Here is a 24892-nt window from a genome sequence, read left to right on the forward strand (position 1 = left end):
CATTTTTAGAAACTAAATTGGTCCTTTGCAACAAATTGCATCCTAATGGAACAAATTACACTGTAATTAGCAGGCAAATAAGTGGGCACGCAGATAGTAGGGATGAGAACAGTGAGTCAGCGAGTTCCTCTGAGAGAGTAGAGGGATAAAGACATGCAGCATGTGACGTTCTCAAAATAACTGTCCAATTTCTGCACCCAGATTTCCACATGCATTGTGGGAAATGCACGATGCACTGTTTTCGTGACGGTGAGATCAAGACCGGTTGGATAGAAGGTGTAGGTGTGAGGTTGCTGGAGGACAGTGATGAGGTGATGTAGCTCAATATATCAATGAAGGCGTGCACGGCGGTTCACACCTGGCCAGGAACCACTGCTCTGGAGAACAGCTTGTTCAGCTGAACCAGTTCGTTGGGTGTGGTGTCAAACTTGAGCGCAATGCTGTTCAGCGTGTCCCGCGATTCCACCTGGACCACAAAACAAGAGAGGACATGAAATAAAAAAATAAAACTCCTGAGATGGGTTCAGGGTATTTTCATGAAGCTGGAGAAGGGAGGAGAGAGAGCTGAAAAAAACAAAACAAAGCTATGCAATTATTTACTTTAATGTTTGATTTGTGCATGTTAGATTTTGGGATGTTATGCAAATCAAGGCTGTCAGCTAACAGGGAATAGATTCCCACGGGAGGCAATGATGCTGACAGAAATATGAACTGACATGAATGCCAGTGGCAGTTTTGTGATCTTGTGAACCACACAAGAAGCTACAGCCACCTTTTTACCCCAGTTTAATGTAAATGGTAAATGGACTTGCACTTGTACAGCGCTTTTCTAGTCTTCCGACCACTCAACACTACATTCACCCATTCACATCCATTCATACCCTGATGGCAGTGGATAAGGTGCCACCTGCACAACAGGAGTAACTAACATTGACACAGCTACATTTGGGGTTAAGTGTCTTGGCCAAGGACACAACGACATGGGCTTGAACCGCCGATCCTCTGATTGAAGGAAGACCCTGCTCACCACTGAGCCACAGACTTGTGCGTGCATCAGGTCTCCGGCCAACTATGAACTGATTGTTTTCGTTATTGATTAATCCTAGAACCATTTGATTGATAATGTAAGTAATTATTATTTAAAAATGTAAATAAATACATTTAGTCCCTACAGTTTGGGCTCTAAATATGTTGAGCCCTCTGCAGTCTACACAGTGGTGGGATTGAATAGTTGTACACAGATTTGTTTGTCCATATTTTTTCCATCTGAAATTCATTGATCCAATTTCAATACTGCTAACCCTATACTAACGTTCTATTGCTATTATAATATATATAATACCAACACACCTTCCATCTTTTTTACAGGCTTTGTTGTGCACTTGACACAGAAACAGGAACCTCAGTGGTTCTCAGCTTGTGTGTGTGTGTGTGTGTGTGTGTGTGTGTGCAACGTTTCCGTGGGGGTGTGCGTGCGTGTGTGCATTCAAACAGTCACACACAAAAAAAACATGGAACAACAGCATCTCCAAATTCTTCACATGACAGACTGTTTCCAGGCAGATATTCTTGCAAGCAGACAGAGACATGTGGTAAAGTAAGGAGAACCAAGAAAAGACGAGCTGGAACATTAGTAACACAATCATTGTGCACGAGGTAGTCACACATGACATGATCATGGTCACATTGACGCATGCCAACAGCGAGGAAAGAAGCAGAACATGCAGCAACTCAGAAGCCAGACAGTGACTGTTTTCACGGCAACCAACTCCATAAACTGAGAAACAGACACATGGAGCGTCATGGGCTAATATTTGGTTTGAAACAGAGCTCTGAGGAATTCATACTTCAAATATTTGAAATATTTCAAAAAGTGAGCTTGTAGCTATGGACTGGCTTGTGGACTGAAGCCAGGCCAGGGCCGAGTGTTAGGTGGTATTTTTCTATTAAACAAACGTGCCGTTCCGACACAACTCAGATTTGATTTGAAATTCAAAAGAAATATGTACAGCATGTCCTCTCAGTCGTAGGGAAAACACTGTTAATCGAGTATGACAAGTTGGTGACAAGAAGCAGGAACAACAAGTTGTTCAAGCCAATTAAAAACTGCAAGTCAATTTGCGACCTACTTTCCACACTGGAAAAGTGAAACGAGAAACAAAAAAAAGGGCAAACCCTGCATTTAAAAAAACCTGCAGAAAACTCTTCACACATGCTATTTGACAAAAACTCACTATATTTCAACAGAATCATCGTCCGTACCTCCGATACAAAATAAATGGATTCAGGCAAGCACATGCACAAAGAGGCTTAGGCTGAAGCGAGTCCACTACAGGCAGACAGAGGAACAACAACAACATTGATACGACGTCTCAGAGAAAACCCTCTCAGTGTTATCGACCGGTCATGTTGATAAAAAGCTGGCTAACGAAGGACGAAATCCAGCAGACTAGTCACCGTGAAAGCACAGTGACGGCAATGCTGCTGCATCACTCGAGAGCAGAGCTCTGAAAGGTCTTATGATGCCGATCGCTGAGGAATTTGAACAAAGTGGGCAAGGGAGCGTCTTGGAAGGCCAATGAAAGAGTAGTTTTGGTTTTATAAACTGAAAACTGTCGTTGCGGGTCATTTCTTTCTTGCCACTTAAGCCTGGACTCGACCATGACGACCGAACTGGCGAGGGTTGGACAACACTGGGCTGAGGGCGTTCCAAGTGCAACACCAAGGCCCAGGTTGTGGACTACACTGGGGTTGGATGCCCTACCCTCTGGGGGAACACACTAATGTGATCTGAGGTCAGTCTGGCACACAGTCTCCATGACTCAGCAGTGTGAGCATTTTTGTGTGGACAACAATGAACAAGGCACATTGGGCAGTATGGACTGGGTGTGCAGGGCTGACTAAGATACTAGATCACTGGCAGAGGTTACACATGAAGCAGATCTACGCCACAGATGATGAGGGTGATGGTGGTGGTGGTATGGGAGGAAGTTGTCTATTCCAGGCCGGTAACTGGTTGTAAAAAGGGCTGGGCAATAATCCGATATGACAATTCATCTTGTTTGACTGCAACAAGGAAATCATTTATAAAAGATATCGTGATACACCATTACTTCATCTAAATTGATAATAACAAGCGGATACCAACTCAACCTTCTCAGAAGATCTGAACCGATAAGAATCAGGTCATCATATTTTCAAATGGTTGTTTAAAAAAAAAAAAAAGAAATATATATATATATTCTTTTGGAGCTTTCACATAACGAATAAACAAACAATCAAGTTATGTGGAACGTACATATTCAGAACGTACACTATAGTGCACAACAACACAGAGGCTCCGTAGTCCCAACCAAGAGGGCAACCGACCTTGCCTTGACAAAAAGGAGGCGCAGACCGGACTCCTCCTGTTCTTACATTTCAAAATAAAAGCCCAAGATAAGTGCAATGGGTAACTGTTTACCAGTGGGAACTCAAATTCACTCAGAGCATTTTTGTTAGAAGGAAACTTATTAAGTAGCTTACAGTAGCTTAGGCTTTACAAGAGTTCACCTCAGACAGACTCTGCTCTGGATTAATAGGATCCAGCAAATTGGTCCTCTGCCTGCGCCAATCTATTCAAACCTTTTATTGAAAACTTGTTGCAACTTTCACAAAGTGTTCATGCGGGATGAATCGTTTTGATGCGAAACATTCGCAGCAGAGCATTCTGCATTTTTAGTGTGGTTTTATTCGTCAAGTCCCTTGCTTGTAAAGGCCTTTAATCTGATTACTCCGTTATCGTGTACATCTGAAAATAGTCAGTGTATAGCTGTAAATAATAATAATTTTCTCTCTCTAATTTCACTTGAAACTGTTGTATTAATTTTGCACTAAAAGTCTTAATTAAATGAGAAAATAAAAGAGAAGGCTTTATTGTGGTTATTTCATATAGTTGAGGAGCTTTCTTTACCCCTCAAACACAAAGATGTGAAAAATGACATCCCGATTAATCGGTTCGATAGACGGATCTCCTTGAAGGGTCAAAGTGGAGATACACAATAATAGCAGTTTGTTGGGATGATTAAATTGTCCTGCTAGATTAAATGTTAATTTGATCAGTTTCTGGGAACAAATTTAATTAGAAAGGCGTACTTCATATTTCAAAATGCTATTTGATACCTCTATAACTTGTTCATCAGGCCAGATTTAATTCAATAATTCAATCAACGTTGAGATTGAGTTCAACGACAGTTGCACGGCAACAAAAGGCCGGGAAGACACGGACAGAGCTTGTGGATTGAGCGATGAACAGAATGATACAGACCATTCTTGCCTGTGTGGGAAATCGACAGGAACACGTCTGCGATGTCGTACACAAAGCTGCCAAATTCCAGTCATTTTGGAAATGTGAATACCATCCGGATGCATTTTCAATGACACAACCCAGTATTTAAGAAGGACTGAGAAACAAATGGTTTACAGACCTGGTGTTCCACTTATGGACTTCAAAGTAAAACTTTACTTCTCAAAATGATGTCGTAGGTTAATCCCCAAACACCTGACTTGTCATTCAAACTATCCCTAACGAATCTAAAAGAATCGAAGTTAACTCTGGTTACGATTATGTTGTTATGGGCTTTATTTGTATACATTCTAAATAATATAATTTTATTAAAATATGTAAAAAAATATATATGAACGTTGTTTTTTTCCTTTTCCTTCATTTGGGGCATCCCTATGGATGGATGGCTTCTCTCGCATTCGCCTATAGTGCCGACGTCTATATGTCATTGATCGGATTTCGCTGGTCAAATCAAGCATGGTGAAATAATTAAACTATAAAAATACCATGGTGCATGCACACACGTGGGATGTGGTGACAGGTGCGTGTGCCGTGTCAAACGTCGGTTCATAACCGCGTCGTTAACAGCTGCTCCTCGTCACCCGTCATCTCATTAGCGCCGTAAAGGGAGGAGCACTGTTCGCTCAGACGACAGCGGCATGTCAGCTTGATAAATATCCTGTCCTCGAAGTCACAGAGGTCAGATCCAGAACGGCAATGACGACTTACGACACTGCCTGAAAAAAAGGCAGAATAATAACTTCAAAGTACTGCAGTAAAAAACGCGCGTCATAGAATTAGTAATCCCATCCCAAAGGTATTCAGTTGTGTGATGTCCTTGGCACGTGGCTAGCGTTTTTTTTACGATTGGAAAATGTATTGTTGTTTTCAGAAACAGGAGGAGTTGTTGTTGTTGTTAGGAACATAAGGAGTTAATCATCAGCAGGGCTCCGTATGCATCAGAGCCTTTCATGCAGGCGGCGTCAGCGCAGGTCATCGATTCTCCCTAGGTGCTATTTGCTACCGTCTCATCCATGAACTATTTATTTTTAGCTTTATGGCTCCTCTGTTGCTCCGCACAAAGCCGACCTTAAAAGGACACTTAGGTCTGCAGGACATTCACAGCTGCTGAAACACCCTTATTAGTCGGGTTGTCTTTGGCATTCGGCGCATGTGGCTTCTATTGACCAACGCTCTGCCTTCTGGCTCTCAAACTAGATCTCTTAAAGCTCATAGCATTGACCAATGACGGCTGCTGGCCCTCGTATCAAATGGCTGCTCTGGTAGTTCTCGTATCAGGGGCTCAGCCAATCAATATGGGTAAAAAAATAATAACCTGCTGTTCAATGAAGTGAACATGGGCAGCGCCAGGTGGTGGGCTGATCTTGGAACCAAATGTGGCATACAGTAATAACAGTGCGATTCAAGTTTGTCTTTTAAGCTTAATTAATCACTAATCTACATATGCAATCACAGTTAACAACACGAGTGTCTTCGTGCGTCACAGGAACACTAAAATGACACGTGGCTCCACCGAAAAAGGAAACGCAGCCGTTGATCTGTAAGGGGAGCTATCTCTGACTCGATTAGGCAGCAGAGGACAGGGGACGTGTTTGTGACCCACTGATAAAAGACATGTTATTGACACAGGGACAGGAAAGCAAAGGGACGGGGAAAAAGGGAAAGGGAGAGCAATCACAATCAGGATCATAGCCACTAATGACAGGTGCACCCGATCGTCTTATCCTCCGGATCAATAATACCCATTATTCATCTCAAACTGGGGGATGAATAATTAAACGTCTTCCTCTCAGAGGGCGACGTCTGTCCTTCTCAGCAGAAGGGCAGAGGAAGACCGACCGAGACAGCCATCTTGAGAGTGACCGACGTGTAGCTAATGGTCACCTTGTTGAACAGGAGAGGACGCACAGATTCTACAAGGGCAGCCGGCTGGACGGCCAAAGACTAATAGCTCCATTAAGGAGCCCGCTGGCATCTTGGTAGGAACGTTAAGTGTGGAACATGAGAGCAAATCCATGAGTGCTACTGCAAAAAGGATAACCGCGGAAATAAGATGCACTCTCATTTCTTCTTGGCGAGAAAAAAGGTACCCATTCACAAGACCTGCACCGAGACCACCTCAGGTTTCACACTGAAGAGAAATAAACTGGAGTGAAAAGGGAAACCCTAATCAACGCAATGAATCAATTTCATTAATTTGAGGAATATTCTGAGGAATGTATTATAAAGCATAAGAGAGGATCACTGTTTTATTATTCTGTTTATTAATGACAAATGTAATGATTAATTGTATGATGCATGAGAATGAATGATGTTTTATTGTTTAGACAATAGTTAAAAGGGATGTCGATTGAAACCTGAGATGTTGCTTTTATTCTGAAGGCAGGATAATAGGTTTTATTCTGAAGGGGAACTTCCTGTCCTTGACCGGAAGTGTGATCTTTGACCCCGCTAGTTTATCGATTTGAGGCATTCTTTGAAGTGGCCAATGGAACTAACCCTCAGGTGTGAACCTCATGTCTTATTCGCTGGTCAGCAGCATGCTGTGTCTCTGAAAGGTATTTGCATGAATACCTCCACTAACCAATGGGAGCTTAGCTCAGTGAATGGACTGCGAATAAAAGTAAGTGTGAGACGCGAATTCGGTCTCTTACGGGATGACGCCAGACAGAAACTGTTGGCTACGTCAGGAGACTGTGGAAGCGGAACCACGTGAGCGCGTCCGGGCCGGGACCATGTATGTATACAGATGACTCTTGTTTGTTATGATTAAATAATTATTATTATATATCTCTGGCTTCGGAGCTTCTTCTTCCAAGCACCAGGCAGCTCAAGATTCTCTGAACTTTTATAAATCACCCATAATGCCATATCAAAGCAGCCATCGCTCCTCATTTCATAATGAGGGATGAAGCCCAGCTATGGCATGACAGTTGCCATGGGGACTTTGTCGTTACCACGCTAATGGCATGCGTATTGTGGGTAACTACACCCTTGCTGATGGCTTGCAGACCTACATTCAGACCCTCTAAGTGATTCTGTCCCTTTCAAGGGGACACAGAACAAGTGTGCTGTCTCACTCTGAAGCGCTGATGGATCTCTCTTTGTGCCAGGCACGGATCCCCTGCTTCAGGCTTTGATAGCCTTTCCACTGATTTACCAACACAAACACCCTATGAAAGAGGGAAGAACAACAAAAAGTCAATCAAGGTACACTTTGATTTTTTTCCAATGCAACTTTTGTGATTGGATGTGCCATATCAGCTGTGTCCTCATGTGTGTGTCGGATATTTGTCGTGGACAAAGAAGTGGTGGTGAAACGGTGGAAAAAGGACACTTCCCTTTCTATTTATTTATCAAAAAATAAATAAATATCAGGAAATGTTCCGTTTTCATCAGCAGTAACTTAACACCACACAGACAGCGGGTCCAGCTGTGCCCCAGCCCCCAGTGTTCCTCTTTAACAAGATCCCAACTCAATGCGAGCCAAGGCCTCCTCGACATGTTTGGTTGGTCGGACCCCTATGAAACATGATCCAATCAGGGAGCTTACATCCCTCCCATCAATACATTAAAATACAAAACAATACAGGGCGCAGGGAGGTTGCTCTGGTTCAAACCCTGACTGGAGAAGTGCTTGTTAGCATACGGTGTTAAAATAAAACCAGTCATTTGTCACCGATGGCCAGCAATACATTCTCAAGAATGAAAAGATTACTTAAACAATGTTCCATCTCTGCAGCCCCCCCCCCAAGAAACACAAGCTCCAACATGAAGGTGGAGCGTGAGCGATCGTTCAAAACAAAGCGAGTTGCTGACGTCTGGGCCTCACACCGGTCTCCCTCTTCTACCCATCCAGCCGTCTCCGTATGCAGCCCCCTCCGTCCCTCTCTTTGAGCGTCGCCGGCCACACACTCCTCCGATCCCATCATTCCTCCCATCGTCCTTTGACTTGTTCTCTACTTTCAGACAAGCGAGCGTTGAAGGAACTCAAACAGTGGGTTCTCCTCTCCCACCCAGCGCTGAATAATGCAATCAGAGGGACGGATTGTCAGAAGGGTGCTGTAACAGGTGCGCGTTACCGCGGGTGATCCCACTGTATACAGTACATACCGTAAACACAAGAGAGCCAGATGCTAATTCTAAGAATGCTAACATGCTGTGCTAATTATCCCTTAGACAAAATAAAAATAGAGGCTGATGGGAATTTCATTGGTTTTGCAAATATTTTGGCCAGACGGCAGAAGTGTTGGATAAATTCAAAGATGTTGACCTGATGATGTCGCTACATGAGGTGTTAGAGGAAGTTAGTACAATTCATCCTCAGGAATGCAGCGGAATCACCAGAGTCTTCAGGGTTCATTCTTTGGGGGTCATGAATGCCACAGGGTAAGTGACAACATTGACCTGCTGGTGGCGCTAGAGTAGAAGCCAGAGGATCACAAGGGTTGATCCTCTGGGCACCGTGAATGTCCATGTACAAAACGGGAAATGTCACCCATTTGATAGTGAACACACATTTGGGGGGGGAGGTGGTCAAATGACAGAGCCACGACAACCGTTTAATGGACCTGTGCTTTCTAGTCTTCATACCACTCAAAGCGACTGTGGATTCAAAATAGCATCCCAACTAGAGCATCTGCGTCCATGGTGTGATACAGCTGGTGTGTCCGGAGATAAATATGTGCGGCCCGCACTCTCTCCGTTCTTCATTTTGTTTGACTTTCACCAGCTCACCCCTGTACTGCTCTTTGCCTCCACCCGTCTCATCATCCATCTCTGTTGTTCCCACGGACTTCAAACACTTTTTTAAATTGGACGCAGGTCAGCCAATGGCTGGACTTAGCTGAATGGACTGGTGTTATCAGTGTCTAGGCAGATGGGTTGCAGCTGCTCAGGTTATTACTCCAAACGAGAAAAAAAAGGGACAGTGAAAGCAGCCTGTGTGTGAGGTAGAGGGGTGGAGGTGTGAGGAGTGGGGGAGATCACATTGATAAGGTGGCGTAAAAAGGAAACCATCCTTTTTTTCTGGCTGGGCGCCGGGCAATAGATAAAAAAAAACTTACCTGCTGGTGAGCGAAATAAGGAAACGTCGCCAGCCACGGGGGATGAGTTTAAGATAAAGCCACTTCTCAAATCACAGTAGCTCATATCTCCTGAAACGCTCTCGGTTGGCTCGAGCCTCCTCACTACGTGCCGCCACAGCATGTCAGGTTACAGGACACAATCATCAACATGGTTGGCTTGCTGTGGGATTGATGGGAATCGTTTCCCCGCAAACTAAACACTACATTTGTCGTTATTTCCCTAAACGCCTCACTATTTCTGTCCGTCTCGCTGACTTCTTGTTGCACTTATCAGGGCCATGATGTGCTTTGGCTCTGACAAATATCCTGGTGAAGCGGTTTAGGTTGTATCAAGCCCCAGCGTGATAGACAAGAGCCTTGTCAATCAGCGAGTCTTGGATGACTGACAGGTTGGGAAGGGCGGTGCATGCGGAGGTGGTGTCTTCGTTACCGAGGTGTTGGAGATGGGGAGGCAATCGCCGCGAAAACACTACAGCAGCCGGAGCTTTTTGGGGGGGGGGGGGAAGAGAGTGCCTCCGTCTCTCTCTTTTCCAGCATACAGGCAGACAGCGGGAGCGGAGCCACGGAGGTCCCACTCCTCACTGTTGCCACGGAGAGAGGGGAAAAGCAATCTGACTGCAGCTGGATTTGAGGGTCATTTCAAGAACACAACCAGGCAAAGCAGAGACGGGCTCCATTTTCAGCTCACGTCAGGGAACCAGAGCCCTCGCTCTCTCTCTCTCTCTCCCACCAATAGCTTCACCCCCCCCCCCTCCCTTTCTCCTACACAACAGCTAAATCAATAGAAATGACAGCGCAGTTGGAAGGTCATTCGCAGAGCGAACTCTGTGGTGGAATGCTGGCCGATACCTGGCGGAAAAACAGGGATGGAAAAACAAATAAACATCCTGCCAGCACTCCCGCCTGTCTGTCCTGGTCTGATCCAGCTGGAGAAAAAACGCACGGAGCTGCTAGAATTCATCGCTCCTTTCTATACATCAGCATGCAAAATGGTGCTGAGCGTTTTGCTGCTGCACAAGGACTCTCCAACAGAGGATGCATTGTTTCCATAAGCTTACCATCAGCTACCCTGCATACACACACACACACACACACACACACACACACACACACACACAGACCGCATTCATGTAAACACTGAGAACGAGGTACACGTGTTAGACTGGCAAAATCCACAAAATGCATCTCCCCCTCGCTAATGAGCTGTATGGTCGGACACGGTGCCTTCACAACACACAAACAACAGCTAGAATTATTACTGGAGCAAAAGAAAGCGGCAGCAGCAGACACACACACACACACACACACACACACAGAAGCAGAAGCAGCAGCACGGGAGCAGGAAAGCGTCAAAAATACATAACGACATCAACACAGAGAGAGCAGAGGTTTCGCTTGCACGCTACTCACAGAAAATTCAACGGTCCCTTTGGGTCGCTGGAACGACATGCGCCTCCCATCCTTCTTCTCCGGAGTCTTCTTCTGGCCGGTATCTGAAAGCAAGCGAGGCAAGGTACGCATTACATTCATGTTCCTCTCTCCCCAGCTTGTCACAAGCTGCCGTTTCCCAGCCCCGTGGGTAGACAGCTCATTCGTCAACAGTGAGCCAGCCAGCCAGCCAGCGATGTGAGCTGTGAGCGCTGGAACACTCTCCCTCCCTCTCTCTTCCTCTCGCTCTGTTTCTCCCCTCCTGCCCTCGCCCTCCCTGTCCTCCTCACTCTCTCTCTCGCTCTCTCTCCCCCTTCTTCTTCTTCCACCTCCTCACCCACCGCACAGCGCAGTGACAGCCGACGAGAGCGGTTCACCTCGCCTTCCTCCCCATGTCGTCTCTCACGGCAGAAGGAGACCGGGCTGACCTCCATCGGGGCACCGCCGCTCTGAATGAGGATGGATTCGGTCGGGAGGCGTGGTGGTGGTGGTGGTGGTGGGATGGGGGGTTGCAATAGCTGAAGTTGATGGGTTGAACCAGGGGGGGGGATTGGAGCATGTAGCATGGGAAGTGGCTGCTGAGGTAGAGGGTGGCGGTTTAGAGGTTAAGTTGTAGCTCCAGCTGTTAAAGCATTTTAGAATATTAGGAATAATCTGAATTTCGTTTGAAAGGGCAGAAGTGAAAGTCCTGTGTGGGTGGTTGGGAGGCAGAAGATAGACACCAAAAGAGTCAGAGAGTAAAATAGATATAAAATGGTAGAGATGGCTGGAGCCAAGCAAACAGATGAAAGACGGAGGCAAAAGATGGGAGGGGAGATTAAAGAAACTGGGAAGGGACTCTTGGGAATGGAGACGATCTAGAAAAGGGTCCGACTTTGGTCTTTAGGGCCGAGAACAAGGAGCCTGAGCAAATGGGCTGGAGGAGAAATGCACAAGACTGTGGATTAGCGATGTAGGGTGTGAGAGGAGCCGATTGGAGACGGGGTCGCCCGAGCTTGGGTGAAGGGATTTCTGTTGGGACGCGCGTTAACCCGGTAACCCTCAAGATGCCTCCGGTGGACATCTTTCTTTTTATGAAATATAAAATATCTGGATTCACGATCGATGTTGTCAAGTGAGAGTACAACGTTGTCCTTTTTATCAAAAGGAGCTTACGCTTCGGCTGCCAGTGCGGTGATGAAGTTTGACGCAGCGGCCGCACAAACTGTGGGCGAGTGCCAAATCACTTATTCAGCATCCAAATGAAAACCTTGGCAGGATGATTACTTTCAGTGGGACAACAGAAACTGGAGCTGTGGATTGTGTGGATGATTGCGTTTCAGTTGCTATTTAGAGGCGGCGCGTCATAACTGTGGTTCCCATGCTTCCCTGTGATGAAATATAATCCCCTGTATGTCCATTTGATTGCGGGTTTCGCAGCAGTGCGTCAAGCCAAAAAGGTAACACGACACGGTTTGTAAAACAGCGGAGGCGTTGATCCGCGTCGTTTGCTGCAGAAAATTGCAAAGACGAGAAAGGTTTGCGTCTAAAACGGTCTCAAATTAAACCTCCGGAATGGATGGCGGCGCAAGAAGTGGGCATTTTATTCACGCTCCAGACACACGGCGAAGCCTAGCACGGAGGCATCTTCAGTAACGGTTAGCAGGAAACCACGAGCATCTGTTGTGTCTGAATAAGCCTCTGCCTCTATAGAAGGAAGCTACCTCTTATGTCCACGAACCACAGCCAGTTTGTTCAAGGCGATTTAGCCGCATCGAGTGATGCAGTGGAATGTTGAATTCTGCCAAGACACAGATAGAATTTCCTTTGTGATTTTATTGTTTTACCTGTCCCGATTACTCTGCCTTTGCTTTTTGTACTATAACGATAAACCCGCTGCACGTCATGCACTGAGACGGCGTGATGTAACATGCTCAGTATGGCAGAATGGAGATGCGGAGGCATGCAGGACAGGCGTGAAGAAATGGGCCTGTTGCCAATGCAAATCTAGATAAAGTAAATGCAGTTATCCGGACAGCACAGTGGGAACAAATAAAGTTCCAACAAATGTGAGCCAAGGTCTCCGGTTATCTAATTTGTTGCTCAGAGTAAAACAGTTGCCACGGTGTGCGCCACTTTCCCGTTTCTCATAAAAGGACCTTTTACTCGCCTCGTTAATGGGCTGAATTACAATTGCTGTGGGGCTGTGAGGAGAAGCTGTGTGACTCGCTCGGATGCTGAAAGGAGCGGCTGTGGGTCAGGAAAAACAAAGGCTGCCTCTCACCGATCGGAGATGAAAACAGTCACAAGAAGTCGGGCCTGTCCGAGCAACTTAACGCGAGAAATAAAATAAAAAGAAGCAGGTCAAAGATCACGGCCCGCACACACCACAACAGTAAAGGAGCCAAGCAGACGGTGGTTTGTCCTGGTTGTCCACTACAAAGGTCTGCAGTAGGGTGGACTGTGATAAACTTACCGCTGAGTATACATCTGAAATAAAGCTTCTTGAGGACGGATGAAAATATTGAAATCGGTTATTAAAAAGCCCTTCAACAGGCATGCATCTATTATATTAACGTGTGGCCCCCTTCTTAAGATTCCTCCCTCTATCTTTACACTCCCATTCAACAAAGATACCAATGAAAGAATCAACAAGTATAATAAGGCACTTGTACACTTAAGCTTCCTTGAAAGGACATCGCTATGCTTTGGGGGAGAACAGAACTACTCTTTCATAACCGCCATTAATGGATGTCCTCCGTGATTGAATATTAAAGACACAATGAAACATGTCTCCATTGAGAAGACACAGAAGCTGTGTAAACCGTTGGGAGTTTGTCCACTGCTGCCAAGGAACACTGAATCTCAATGATTTTTGACAAGCGCTAAATGCAAATGCTGCTGTACTGGACTCTAAAGATGTGCTGTGTTCTGTACCCGTGCAATCTGTTAGGTATGAATCATGGCTGCTAAATATATGTACAGACATGACAAAGTGAGGCGGGCGGGGAATAGGAGAGTCAACAACTAACGTTCCCTCAAGCAGCCAATTTCCCTCAGCTGCCTTGTTTTCCCTGCCTGCTGGCTACATAGCCCTCCGCAGATGTTTTGGGTTTTAAAAAAAAGAAGAAGAAGAAGAAGAAGAAGAAGAAGAAAAGACCCTGAACGCACCACAGCCACGCTGAACAGGTGCCGTGCAGGACTAGTTAAGAGAGCTGGAGACTTTCCTCAAAAGTTTGGGAGGGAGTCAGTAAAGAGTCTGTGGCACGGCACTTTGAATAGTTAGTGTTGGTTAACACTTTATCGGGGAGTTGTTGGTTCAAGGGGCATTTTGTGTCATATTGTAGATATAAAAGATTACTTGAGATATCGTTTAGTCGTTTGACAGAAAATTACCAACGAACGCAACAGCTAAATAGCAACTTTTGGGATTTGGATATTCACGTTAATATAATATCTGTAAAGTATCTTGATTTGTGAAGTATTTACATTTTTTAATCACCTGTTTCAGCCTATGAATTATCTATAAAATGTGCTACATGTTATATTTTATGAGAGATAGTGGGATTTAAAACGAGATGCTAACTGCAAACCAAGTATCAGACAAATTAAACACTTTGAACTAATGATTGCACCAGATAAAGAGTGAAGGCATGTATTGAGGATCATAAATGTACCAAACTTCATGACATCCCAAAGGTGATGTGACCAGCTCCCTGAACGTAAAACTTCATGCAGGTATCAGGTACTTTGGCTTTTACAATTCCTCCAACTCTAGCTGAACATAACAAAGTCACATTTTCAAGAGAACTGGCCTGCTAGCTATAGTTGTATCTGATATCCAATATGAATGTCAGGTAAAGAGATAACGAGGCTGCACAAACCAATATTGCTTTTTTCTTGCTTGACACATAGGCATCCTACGACGTTGAGTTTATGAAAATTGGGGAGGAGGACAAGTGTCAGAATTCAACGTCAGTTCAAAGTCGGAGATCGCTGCACCCGATTGGGTAATGGTCGGGTCAACGTGGTTACAAACTAGAATTACAGCCTCGCGGGTGTATGCCTCCAACTAGTTTACATCAATGTCTGTCCAAAACGTCGTCACTAGCAGAAGAATTCTTGAGTTGTGGCCAAAAAAACAAAACGTGGTGAACCTTGATCCTGATGTGTAAGGACACAGCTGTGGGCCGAGAGGACGGATGGAGAGACTTCTGACTGGAAGTCAAGAGACTGATCAGTGAGTATATGCAGTGGAACGCTTACTCGAATAGAACAGGAGTGGAAAGTGCTGACTGTCGCACAGTTACAAACTTAAAGCTAAGCTGGCGGTGCGGTTATCTCAACACCAAGTCGTTAGGTGGACATGACAACTTTATTACAGCGAGGGCGAGCTGCAAGTTCCACGGGCCGCTCTCCCTCTCTCTCATGCGCAAAAAAAGGGAAGTCATCTATTATGCATCACAGGCTAACAGTAACTTATCATATATACTTTAATAAGCAAATGATTCAGAGAGCTGAGACGCCAAGTGTGTGTGTGTGTGTGTGTGTGTGTGTGTATATAGAGTCTTGCTGGTGTGCGGGTACAGAGAGTGAGTCAGTTTGGCTGCAGACATACACAGTCTTAATTTAATAACACGTGTAACATCTTATTTATACCGTCGATGACTAAGAATATATATATATATTTTTTTAAATAAATAGAATTACTGCTTAAGGAGTGGGGGCCACCGGCAGAAGAAATACCCAAGTTGTACCGGTCTTACATGACTGTGGGAAAGTAATTAAAATTATGGATCCTTATTGTAAGTTTCAGGATGATAAAGGCAATGCATCACACCAACAAAAGCAAATGGCAGCTTCCTTAATCAACAGCCCCATTGTCTCGGAAGAGGGCCAACAGCGGCGTGTAAAGAAAAAAAATGCTCCATTATTGCTGTGTAACTCTGCTATGTGCGAGCAGAAGCTGTGGGCTCTCCATTGTAATGAATACACAGCCTCCAGGGACCAGCCGAGACACCACTCAGCTTTTATGGGAAACTTTGCTGAACTACAGTTGTGTGTGTGTGTGTGTGTGTGTGTGTGTCCACGCTACAACATGAGGCACTGGATGTGCCCTGTCCTCTCATTAACACTCTCCCTGTGTCGGCTAATCGCACTCCCATCGTGTCGCTGGTAATGTGGCTTGAATTCTTTGCACCGCGAGTCGATTCGACTTTGAAAGCCAGACGGCCGGCCGGCCGGCCCGCGCAGCGGCGCGTCGACGCTAACGCACGCTCATTTTAATTTATATTCTGCCAACACAGTGCACATGGCTGTTTCCATAGTGACGAACCTGGTGGAGAGTAGTTACAGCTTGAGGGAACACTGATCCAAATCAGATTGTTCTGAAGGAAAAAGCACTTTGCAGGTGGAACAACATGAGACGCCTTGCTGACGCCCAAACAGATCTTTTTTTTTTTTTGCAGTATGCTCGCCTTCCTTTTTAAAATACTGTTGCTATGCAACCACCGGATGAGTGCTAATGTTAGCCGAACCAAAAAACATGAACTGTACGCTAGCTAATAGTTAACAGAAAGCAACGGTTCAAAGAAATGAAAAAGAGCTAAAAAGATCGCACCAAGTTGGCAATTCTTAAAACTTAAAATAAAATATAGTATAGAGCTAAAGCTAAACGCTAATGTGAGCGTGCGAACATGCTCATTTGTATCACGGTGATATTTAGCAGGTGCAATGTTTACTGTGATCGCCATCTTAGTTTAGAGTGCTAGTGGTCTGACAACAATTTCAGAATTTCCATACATTTTTCTCACATTTCTGACTAAACTATTCCTATATTAATGGAATAAATAGGACAGATTAAGGGATTATTGAAACAATTGTCAATTGCTGCTGTACGCAGTGTATATTTGCACACGCTGACACCACATTGATGAAAGAATATCCTGCATGCCAGTTCCTCACGAACACACGGTGAAAGCACTTTGATCTGCAGCCGAAAACAGGAGGTCTCGCTTAAGCTCCAGATCTCCCATCATCCCGCTCTCTGCTGTCACATGCATTCAGACTCCGGGGCCCACTAATCACACTGGGATTCCTCCAACATTTGGCGTTAAGGTTATTGCCCTTTGAGCAATATTTCTTTGCAAGTCAAACTGGTGGTGTGTGTGTTTGTATTGGAGGGGGCTAAAGGGGGCATGATGAATGGTATCATGCCCCCTTTGGCTGGATCGATGGCGATGATACATTACATAATGTACACTCGCTGTAGCTTCCGCTAAACAACTCTGCAATTCATCTTGGCCATGACAGTAAGGCAAGAACGACCAGTGTCCATTCATTACTATTATTATTCTATAAATCGCGCTTATTAATTAAATAGTCGTCAGATTGCCGCAAGAGAAGTTTCAGGGTAGAGAGCAGCTGGAAGGAAAATGGAGCACACTTGTGTCGTATGACCTTTGTTGAGGCAAAGGCGCATTTTTATGGGTTCGCGTCGACCCCTCGGAGCTCGGGCACTTTGCATCTTCGGGCAGCAACACTAACCGCTCAGGTTACAGCTCAAATCAATAGCGGGAGAAGTGATGAGGTCAGCTTTAAGAAACACAAACTCCGCATTATCAGATCTCTTTTTATCGAGCCAAAAGCAAAAAAGGTTCTCCTTCAGGAGTCAAGATTTGAATCCATTACAGGCCAAATACAAGTAGAGGGAGTAACACAAGGGGACACTGGGGGAAATAGTCATACATATATACACTTTGTAAATAATAACAGTTACATTAATATCAGTGACTAACTAGATGCAACAGCGGCTACTTGGGCCACATTCTGGAATAATGGGTCGTATGGCTGTTATAATTAGATTTAAAAGGGCCAGTGTGTAGGATTTAGTGGCTTCTAGCAGTGTAGTTGCTAGTTTCCCTTCGACCAGTGGCGTTAGGGAGTTGAACCACACGTCTCAACCACGGCTGAAAACAAAACCAGTTAGGAGGAGTGCCCCTACAAATATTGACAGGTAAGGAAGGGCGGACCCTGACCTCATTGAAGGCCAGTGAGCCGTCTGTCCTTTTAGCAATAACTCTGCAGACACTGGCCGAGTACAGGAGGTTAACACTGCTTGGTACTTAACGTCACTTCTTTAGTTTGCCACTTCCTTTGCTCGGAGCATATAATTATGACGCGGATGGATTCCCATCGGCGATAGTTGAGGGCCCGGGGCGTTGGTTATTTGATCCGCGCCGATGATCACATAAAACTGGTGCATCATGACGTCAGGCTCAAAGAAATCAGAATCAACATCGTATCAAATGTTTACGTATTTAGGGCTTCCTTAAACAAGAGATTACTAAATAAGCACGCTTTAAAGTATAATGAGTTGCCAACGTGGCAATTACATTTTCAGACTCCGTCATCATCAATACAAACTAAGATTATTAACCCTGCACCCAATAATAAATAACCAAAGCGGACCACACCTAAATGCACAAAAAGTATAGCAGTACAAAACATCTCTTACACATTTAGCCTACTATAATTGGATGATGACAGCATTGTCACGGCTGGACGGCAAAACCTGCACTGCACTGTGATGTCGTTCCCCTTCTTCTTCCTTCGCGTCAAACAGACCTAAATATGTTGCTTGCAGGCAAAAGTTGCTTTTTTAAATATTGTATTAACGCACCACCTTTCTAGTTTGCCTCATAAGAGACGCATCGCCCCGTCATCATTTGGTCCTCGGAGAAAGGGCACAGCGTCGGTTCGGTCGTGAGTACCGTTGACTCACGAGACACTCTCCGATTTGTGCAGACGAAGCATCCCTTGAAAAGTCAGAGGGGCCGTGAAACTCAGAGCACAGTCCTCGAAGCGGTGGTCAGTACTGTGGTCCGACTGGGCCACTTAAGTTCCCTTGGCGGCACCGTAACGGATCCCGGGGGCTGTCTCATAATGGGATGCGGATCGAGTGACACGCGGGTGCAAACAGCTCACAGACTTTTTGGAAATCGAGGTGACCCCCTCGCACAGAGGGGTTCAATGTCGGGAGGACAAATGTGCTCTTGCACTGTTGCAACACCTGCCTTTAATACGTGGCCACTTCCCTGGAGCAGAGTGTGAAAAGTTAAAAGTGGGGCTACTTATTCATAGTCAGTGTATTACCTCCAAACTGGGGGCGAGCCGACCGCCTTTCACTGCAGGTAATACACCGACAATGGATAAGTACCTCATACAACCCCACTTCAAATAATCCCAACTATCCCTTTAAGCTCACGTCGGATCAGAAGTGCTTTTAAATATAGGACGAAATGTGTGTATTCCAGTCCCGAACAAATCAACCCACAAAAGCTCTGAGCTGTATAATGAAGGACAAATGCATTTTTCTACAGTGGGGCATCCGAGAGGTCCAAGTTGTTCCAAAGATGGGGGCCGCAAGACAATTATTTCGGAAGCTTTTCTCAATGTTTGCCTTTTCTTGTTAATTTCTGGAATGTTGTCTCTGTAGTTCTAAAAAAAATGGATGTGGAATCACTATCCTTAAGGCAAATGAGAAATCTGATCTGCAATGCTTCGCAGTGACTTTGCACATTTTAGTTCAATATAGATTAAGTATGTGGGAAAGAAAGGAGACATTGATATTAGGTGCAGAAAAGTCTTCCTTCTCCATTTGTATGTTTTATTTCTCAATCAAATTTATATCTGTTCATCCCGACCTTTTCAGAATAGGCCGTCTTTGTAGCTTCTTCACAGACGTCTAATCAGATCAGACGAGAAGCTTCCACACTAGTGCATCTGTCCTACCAGGGGAAGAGTCACAAGATGCTGACTCCTGCTGAGTCCGGATCATCTGCAGGAGCACGCTGTGCCGTAACATGCGCTTCAAAGCCTGCAGGGCTGCCAGTTCTGTGTCTACAGACGATATCTTAAATCCTGCTGTTGTGTCTCCTAACACCAATTTTTAATCTCTCCATTATGTCGACACTTTTGTCCTCCTCGCAAGGTAAGCCCGCAGGAGTCTTTACGAGGCTATCCATCTCGGTCACGACGGCATCTGCCAGCTAAACCAATGATAAAACAGCCTCCGACAATACAATCCAGCATGCAATTGTTCATCAGGTTGCGTGTGTGTGTGTGTGTGTGACGAGTCCAAACTGTGCATCTCTACATCTGTCTCCTTTCAACCCATCTGTCCAGATAGCGCAACTGCCTCCCATTCCCCACGATGGACCTGCAAACGCTCAGAAAGGGCTCGAAGGCTCCCCTCGCAGACTTTTTTGATCCATTTACACAAATTGCAAAGCAGTTTGCTTGAGATAATTACCCTGAGGTTCTGATTCCGCAACTGAAGATGACCAATAAAATAAAAAGCCATGTAAAGCTGGCTGGCGACCACGGGTTCACAAGCGGATGCATGGGGGGGAGGGATGGGGGTGGGGGGGGACTGTTGCTAATGAACCCGAATGCCATCCGTGGCTTTCGGGTTCTGATTAATCTGATTAATCTCTGTCCTAATTAGATCGAACAATTAACCTGCCCGCCATCGAGCTCCGGAGGCTGATGACTCTGCATGGTGCCGCAGACCCCTGGACATTTAAACCAGAACCTCACAAGGCAACTGTTGGTTTTTTTCCCTTTCACCAGAGCAAACCAATTGATGGTTACTAATTTACAGAGCCCCCGGTGTGATATTTCCACGGACGGCGTGGCGGAGAGCTCAGATCCATTTCTGCTTTTCATTTCAGTAGCGCTTAATTTAAAGTCAGAGAAGACACTGATGGGTTACATATTAAATTAGGGGGAGAGAAACTCCCCGATGTGAAAGGCCTTGAGGACATGCTTGTTCGCTCGCTGACTGGATGCTTTCAGCACGCGCTGCTTGCTGATCTGAACTATGTGGAACGCCTCAGTTGTTACGGGCGTTGTGTCCTCAACAACAACAACAACAACAACAAACTGGACAAACAGCACACAGAGGACGGGAACTCAAGATGAGTTGCCGAGTTCACATCAGTTCACGGACAGGGAATCCAGCAGGAAAGCAAGCGTTAGGGCCCTCGGTCCTATAAACACGTCGTCCATCCAGATAGTCTTCCCTAATGTGTTGCATAACAGATGTGTGTCCCCATGCTCAGCCTGATGCATATTGAGATACACGTATGAATCTTAAGTGTTATGCACTGTAGAAGTGTACCGTGTACACCTGGTCTGGTGATGACTCCTGCAGGACTTGCATGTGATTACCCCCCCCTCCCCAGCTTCCAGCTTTAGTTCATCAATAAAAGGATTGTATCCATCTCTACACTGTTGTTATTTACCTACTTCCAGTGTGGTCATACCACCTCACAGGCCCCTGTGACACTAACGTGCCAATCCAGCGACAGCAGGGTCTGTTTGAGAGTTGCAAATCAGTCTGGTGAAACCAGCGGAATGCAGGCCCAATATTTCTTTCTCTTCTTTTTTTTTGTTTTGTTTGCAGCACTGAACGCATCACAGCGTGGTTGAGTGACAGGGCGGACACACTCAAAGTTTATTCGATTTGGAATAAGCGACAGTGTTTACGAATAGAAGGACCCCGAACTAAAGTTACGACATGTAACGTGGACGTCTCCGTGCTAACATTTTGTTCCGTCGGCTCGGGAAAGTACCCGAGGACCGAGGACACGCTGGTGAAGGGACCTCGGCGCTCCGCCCCGGAGGGGAAAGACCGCGTTGGAGCTAGAAAAGTTAGCGGCGTTTTTTATGCGACTAACCTGGGTTGGAGTCGCAGGTGGTTCCGGCATGGTGCTCGGGGGTTTCCGGGGTCCCCGGTGCGGGTCCAGGCCACAGCCTCTGGGAGATTGCGTCCCTGACTCTGACAGCCCCGCTGCCCGTGATAGAATATATAAACTCCATAAAAAGCTCACGCTACCGTTCACGACCTATTCTAAAAAAAAAAAGGCCAACTTAGCGGAGAACGAGAGCCGGTCACAGGAGGTCGGAAAGCCCGCTGTCGTTGGACGGAGCGCGGACCCCGGACACCAACACATTCCGAAACAGGAACTGTGTGAAATACGCCAACAAGCGCAAACTTTTGTGAAGCCCCTGGTGGACGGCACCTCGCTGCTCTGGTGGCCCGTGTTTACAATGCGGTCACGTGGATGGAACAAAGCGGCTCTCATATTTTATTCAACCCCAAACAAACAATATGTTGGTTTCGCAAAAATCGAATTAGTGAAGTCCAGAATTTTTTTTAATTTTTTTAAACTGGTCGGGACTGAGGTTTTAGAATATACACATGTCCTGCTGCAGCCAAGTATTTGGAAGGCAACACTAGCCTATAACTCAGATTACTATTAATTATTATTCAAATTGAACATTGTCTAACGGGCCCACGGCTATTTCTTTTGGCCTGCAATTCATTTGAAAATATTTTTTTTTAATTTTTTATAGATGTTATGCTGATAGGAGGCAATTATAAAAATGGTATTACAATTGTAGAGTTGTAATGGTTTTTTATATATACTCGCACATGTAAATAGGAAAGTCCATGTTTTAAATTAATACATAAGAAAGATATGATAATCAATAAGGGATATTATGAAGAATATTCTGAAGGAATGTGTTTGGGAAACATGGGAGAAAAGTCACTGTCACTGTATAAGTGTGTTACTGTAAAGGTGTAATCACTGAATAAGTATTATTGTAACTGTATGCTGATTGTTTTATGTTTTATAGTTATCATAACTATAAAGATGACTCAGGTATGAATGGAATGTATTGATCCAAGGAGGCGTAGTCAAAGTAGTGGTCTCCCTAAGAGACTGGAAGAGAGGCATTTATTTTGAAGGAGCCCATCTTACTGTTTAGGGCCGAAAGGGAAGAGATAAGGGAAGTAGCATTGTGGTTTATTGCTTAGAGAAGTCCGCCTCCTTGTACTGATAGGCAAATATCATGCTGTGTAGTTGAGGTATATGCATGCATACCTGATACTAACCAATGGAGAAGCTTTATGCTCAGTGTATGGATTGTACTTAACCTTTCGAAACTCTGTAAGGCATTTGTCCTCTCACGTGAAGGCGGTAGACAGTTAACTATTTTAACTGACTTTTATTCATATAAATCGTTATTATAGCCTGTGGACCCAACGACACGTGAGCGCGCCCGGCTGGGACAGAAATATATGCTTATGATCCTTATTCTTTTATTAAATACTTTATATTTTAAATTACTGGTCTCAGGACGTCTTTCAAAGCGCGGGAAGCTCAGAATTTCGGTTGAACTTAACACAAGTCAGATCATGGGCATGAGGAAATAATCTTTAGGGAGAGAAAACAAATCTTTACAAATACATAAAGTTAAGTAGTGCATGCATACAAATGCAACCCGGCTCTGCCCGCAGTCATTTCCACACTGTTCCGAGGGTATTTCAAAGTGTGATGGCTTTATGCCACCCAAGAGAAGGACGCATCATAACTACAATCTAACACAGGGGGGGGGCCTGTGACATAAGATGTGGCTGCTCGTCTAGTGAGGTGCGTGAAAAGTAGGGTGGACAAAGTGAAAAGGAAACGGACCAGGACAAGGTGGAATAATTGGGCAGCGGGCTCAGACGGGGATGCATTATTCATCTTGGGGCAGAGCATCCTATGAGACAGGAGTCAGGAATCCTGCAACGCTACAGATGACATGGGGTGGGGGGGATGGTTTACATGTTTTCATACATTCACCATCAGAGAAAAGGCAAAGAGGGGAGCATTTTTTTTTTTTAAATGTAATCCGACAGAAGGAGTGCCTGAGTTTCTCTCCCGGAGTCTGTGGCAGGTGTGCTGAGGTGGAAGCAGCTGTTGTGCTTGAGTACATTGAACCAATGTGAGGCCAGGGCCACGTTCAGTACTGAACGTGCCCCATCTGCTGGTTGCATCGGGTAGTGCATGCATGCTTTAGTGGCGAGCAAAAGTGTAGGTGAAGATGCTGCGGCAATAAGAAATCAAATTTAGATCATGTATTTACAAGGCAATCTATAAAGTAAGGATGGCTGCTCGGTTTGTATATTTTAATAATCAACTTGAAACCTATTTGCACTGGACCTGCAGCATCTGAGGGATTGTATGTGGCCCTCTGATCCTCTCTGACCTTGCGCAGGCCCCTGCTGGTACACTTGGCACGTGCACAGTGTATTTAAACAGGTCTCAGACTGGCCCAGGGCCACCCCACGGGGCCTTGTAGCTGCGTGCTCTACTGTGTTGTTGTACAGCTGCCTAGAGCGGTCATCAAATCATCCACAGCGTCCTCAGAGGGAGCCTGACTATAGCTCACTCATCTCTGCGTCTCGACCTCATGGGCTGACAGATGTGCTCTCTAGTAGTGTGGACCAACACCACAAAACTGAACAGAGTCATGAAGGCCTTTTCTCCCCCCTCTCTCTCTCAGAGAAGTCCTCCACTCTAATTAAGCTTTAGTGGGACCAGAGAGGGAAACTTTAAGAATTCCCTCTGCGCTCATCCAACAACATGAACCTCATTGCATGGAAATTATGCAACACTTTGTTCTAATTAAGGTGGCATGCTTGATGCATCGTCTGTTTTCTGTATTTTATAGTTGATTAAAGACACTTGGAAGCCAATTAGTTAACTCAGATTCATTATGGTGATATGTTCCGATTTCTTTTTGTGCAGATTACACTGCTTGTTCGTGGCTGATGTCATTGAGTGAGGTCATTACACACACACACACATATATCTTTTAAACAAGTATAATATGTGCATATGTTTACAGTTCGTACACCATCTGTAATACCTCGCCTGGATAAATAAAGGTTGAATAAAAATAAAATACCGCCTCGCTTATCATTCATTTTCTGATATGATCGGATCAGCAACTGCGAGTGCTGTAACGCCCCAGTGAGGGAACCATTCCGTTTAATGACTTTAAAGTGGCGGAGCCTCGTTATACAAGAACCCTTATAAAAACCTCCCGTCGTCAGCAGCTGCCAGCGAGAAGCCCTTAGAGGGTCTTGTGTGTGAGGCTTTGTCATCATCTGAGGGGGTGGGGGGGAATTGAAAGGGATACCGGGGAGCGAGAG

The 24892-nt window shown here is 45.2% G+C and overlaps 1 protein-coding gene across 4 annotated transcripts in view; it reads right to left on the reverse strand.

Annotated features, from left to right (window-relative positions):
* The window catches only part of oxr1a (oxidation resistance 1a), a 47994-nt gene extending 26081 nt beyond the window's left edge, over positions 1-21913 (reverse strand). Inside the window, exons 1-3 of one of the 4 annotated variants that reach the window (XM_034529217.1) lie at positions 21582-21904; positions 10843-10925; positions 359-466 (exon numbers count right to left, since the gene is read on the reverse strand). In XM_034529217.1, the coding sequence (XP_034385108.1) occupies positions 359-466; positions 10843-10925; positions 21582-21723 (333 nt within the window). In that variant the 5' untranslated portion in view covers positions 21724-21904. Of the gene's footprint in view, positions 1-358; positions 467-10842; positions 10926-21581 lie in introns of all 4 variants that reach the window. The other 3 variants (XM_034529216.1, XM_034529220.1, XM_034529218.1) reach the window with 3 other exon arrangements.
* Positions 21914-24892: the final 2979 nt, after the last annotated feature.

Source organism: Cyclopterus lumpus, chromosome 25, assembly GCF_009769545.1.
Source record: "Cyclopterus lumpus isolate fCycLum1 chromosome 25, fCycLum1.pri, whole genome shotgun sequence".
Classification (NCBI taxonomy): domain Eukaryota; kingdom Metazoa; phylum Chordata; class Actinopteri; order Perciformes; family Cyclopteridae; genus Cyclopterus; species Cyclopterus lumpus.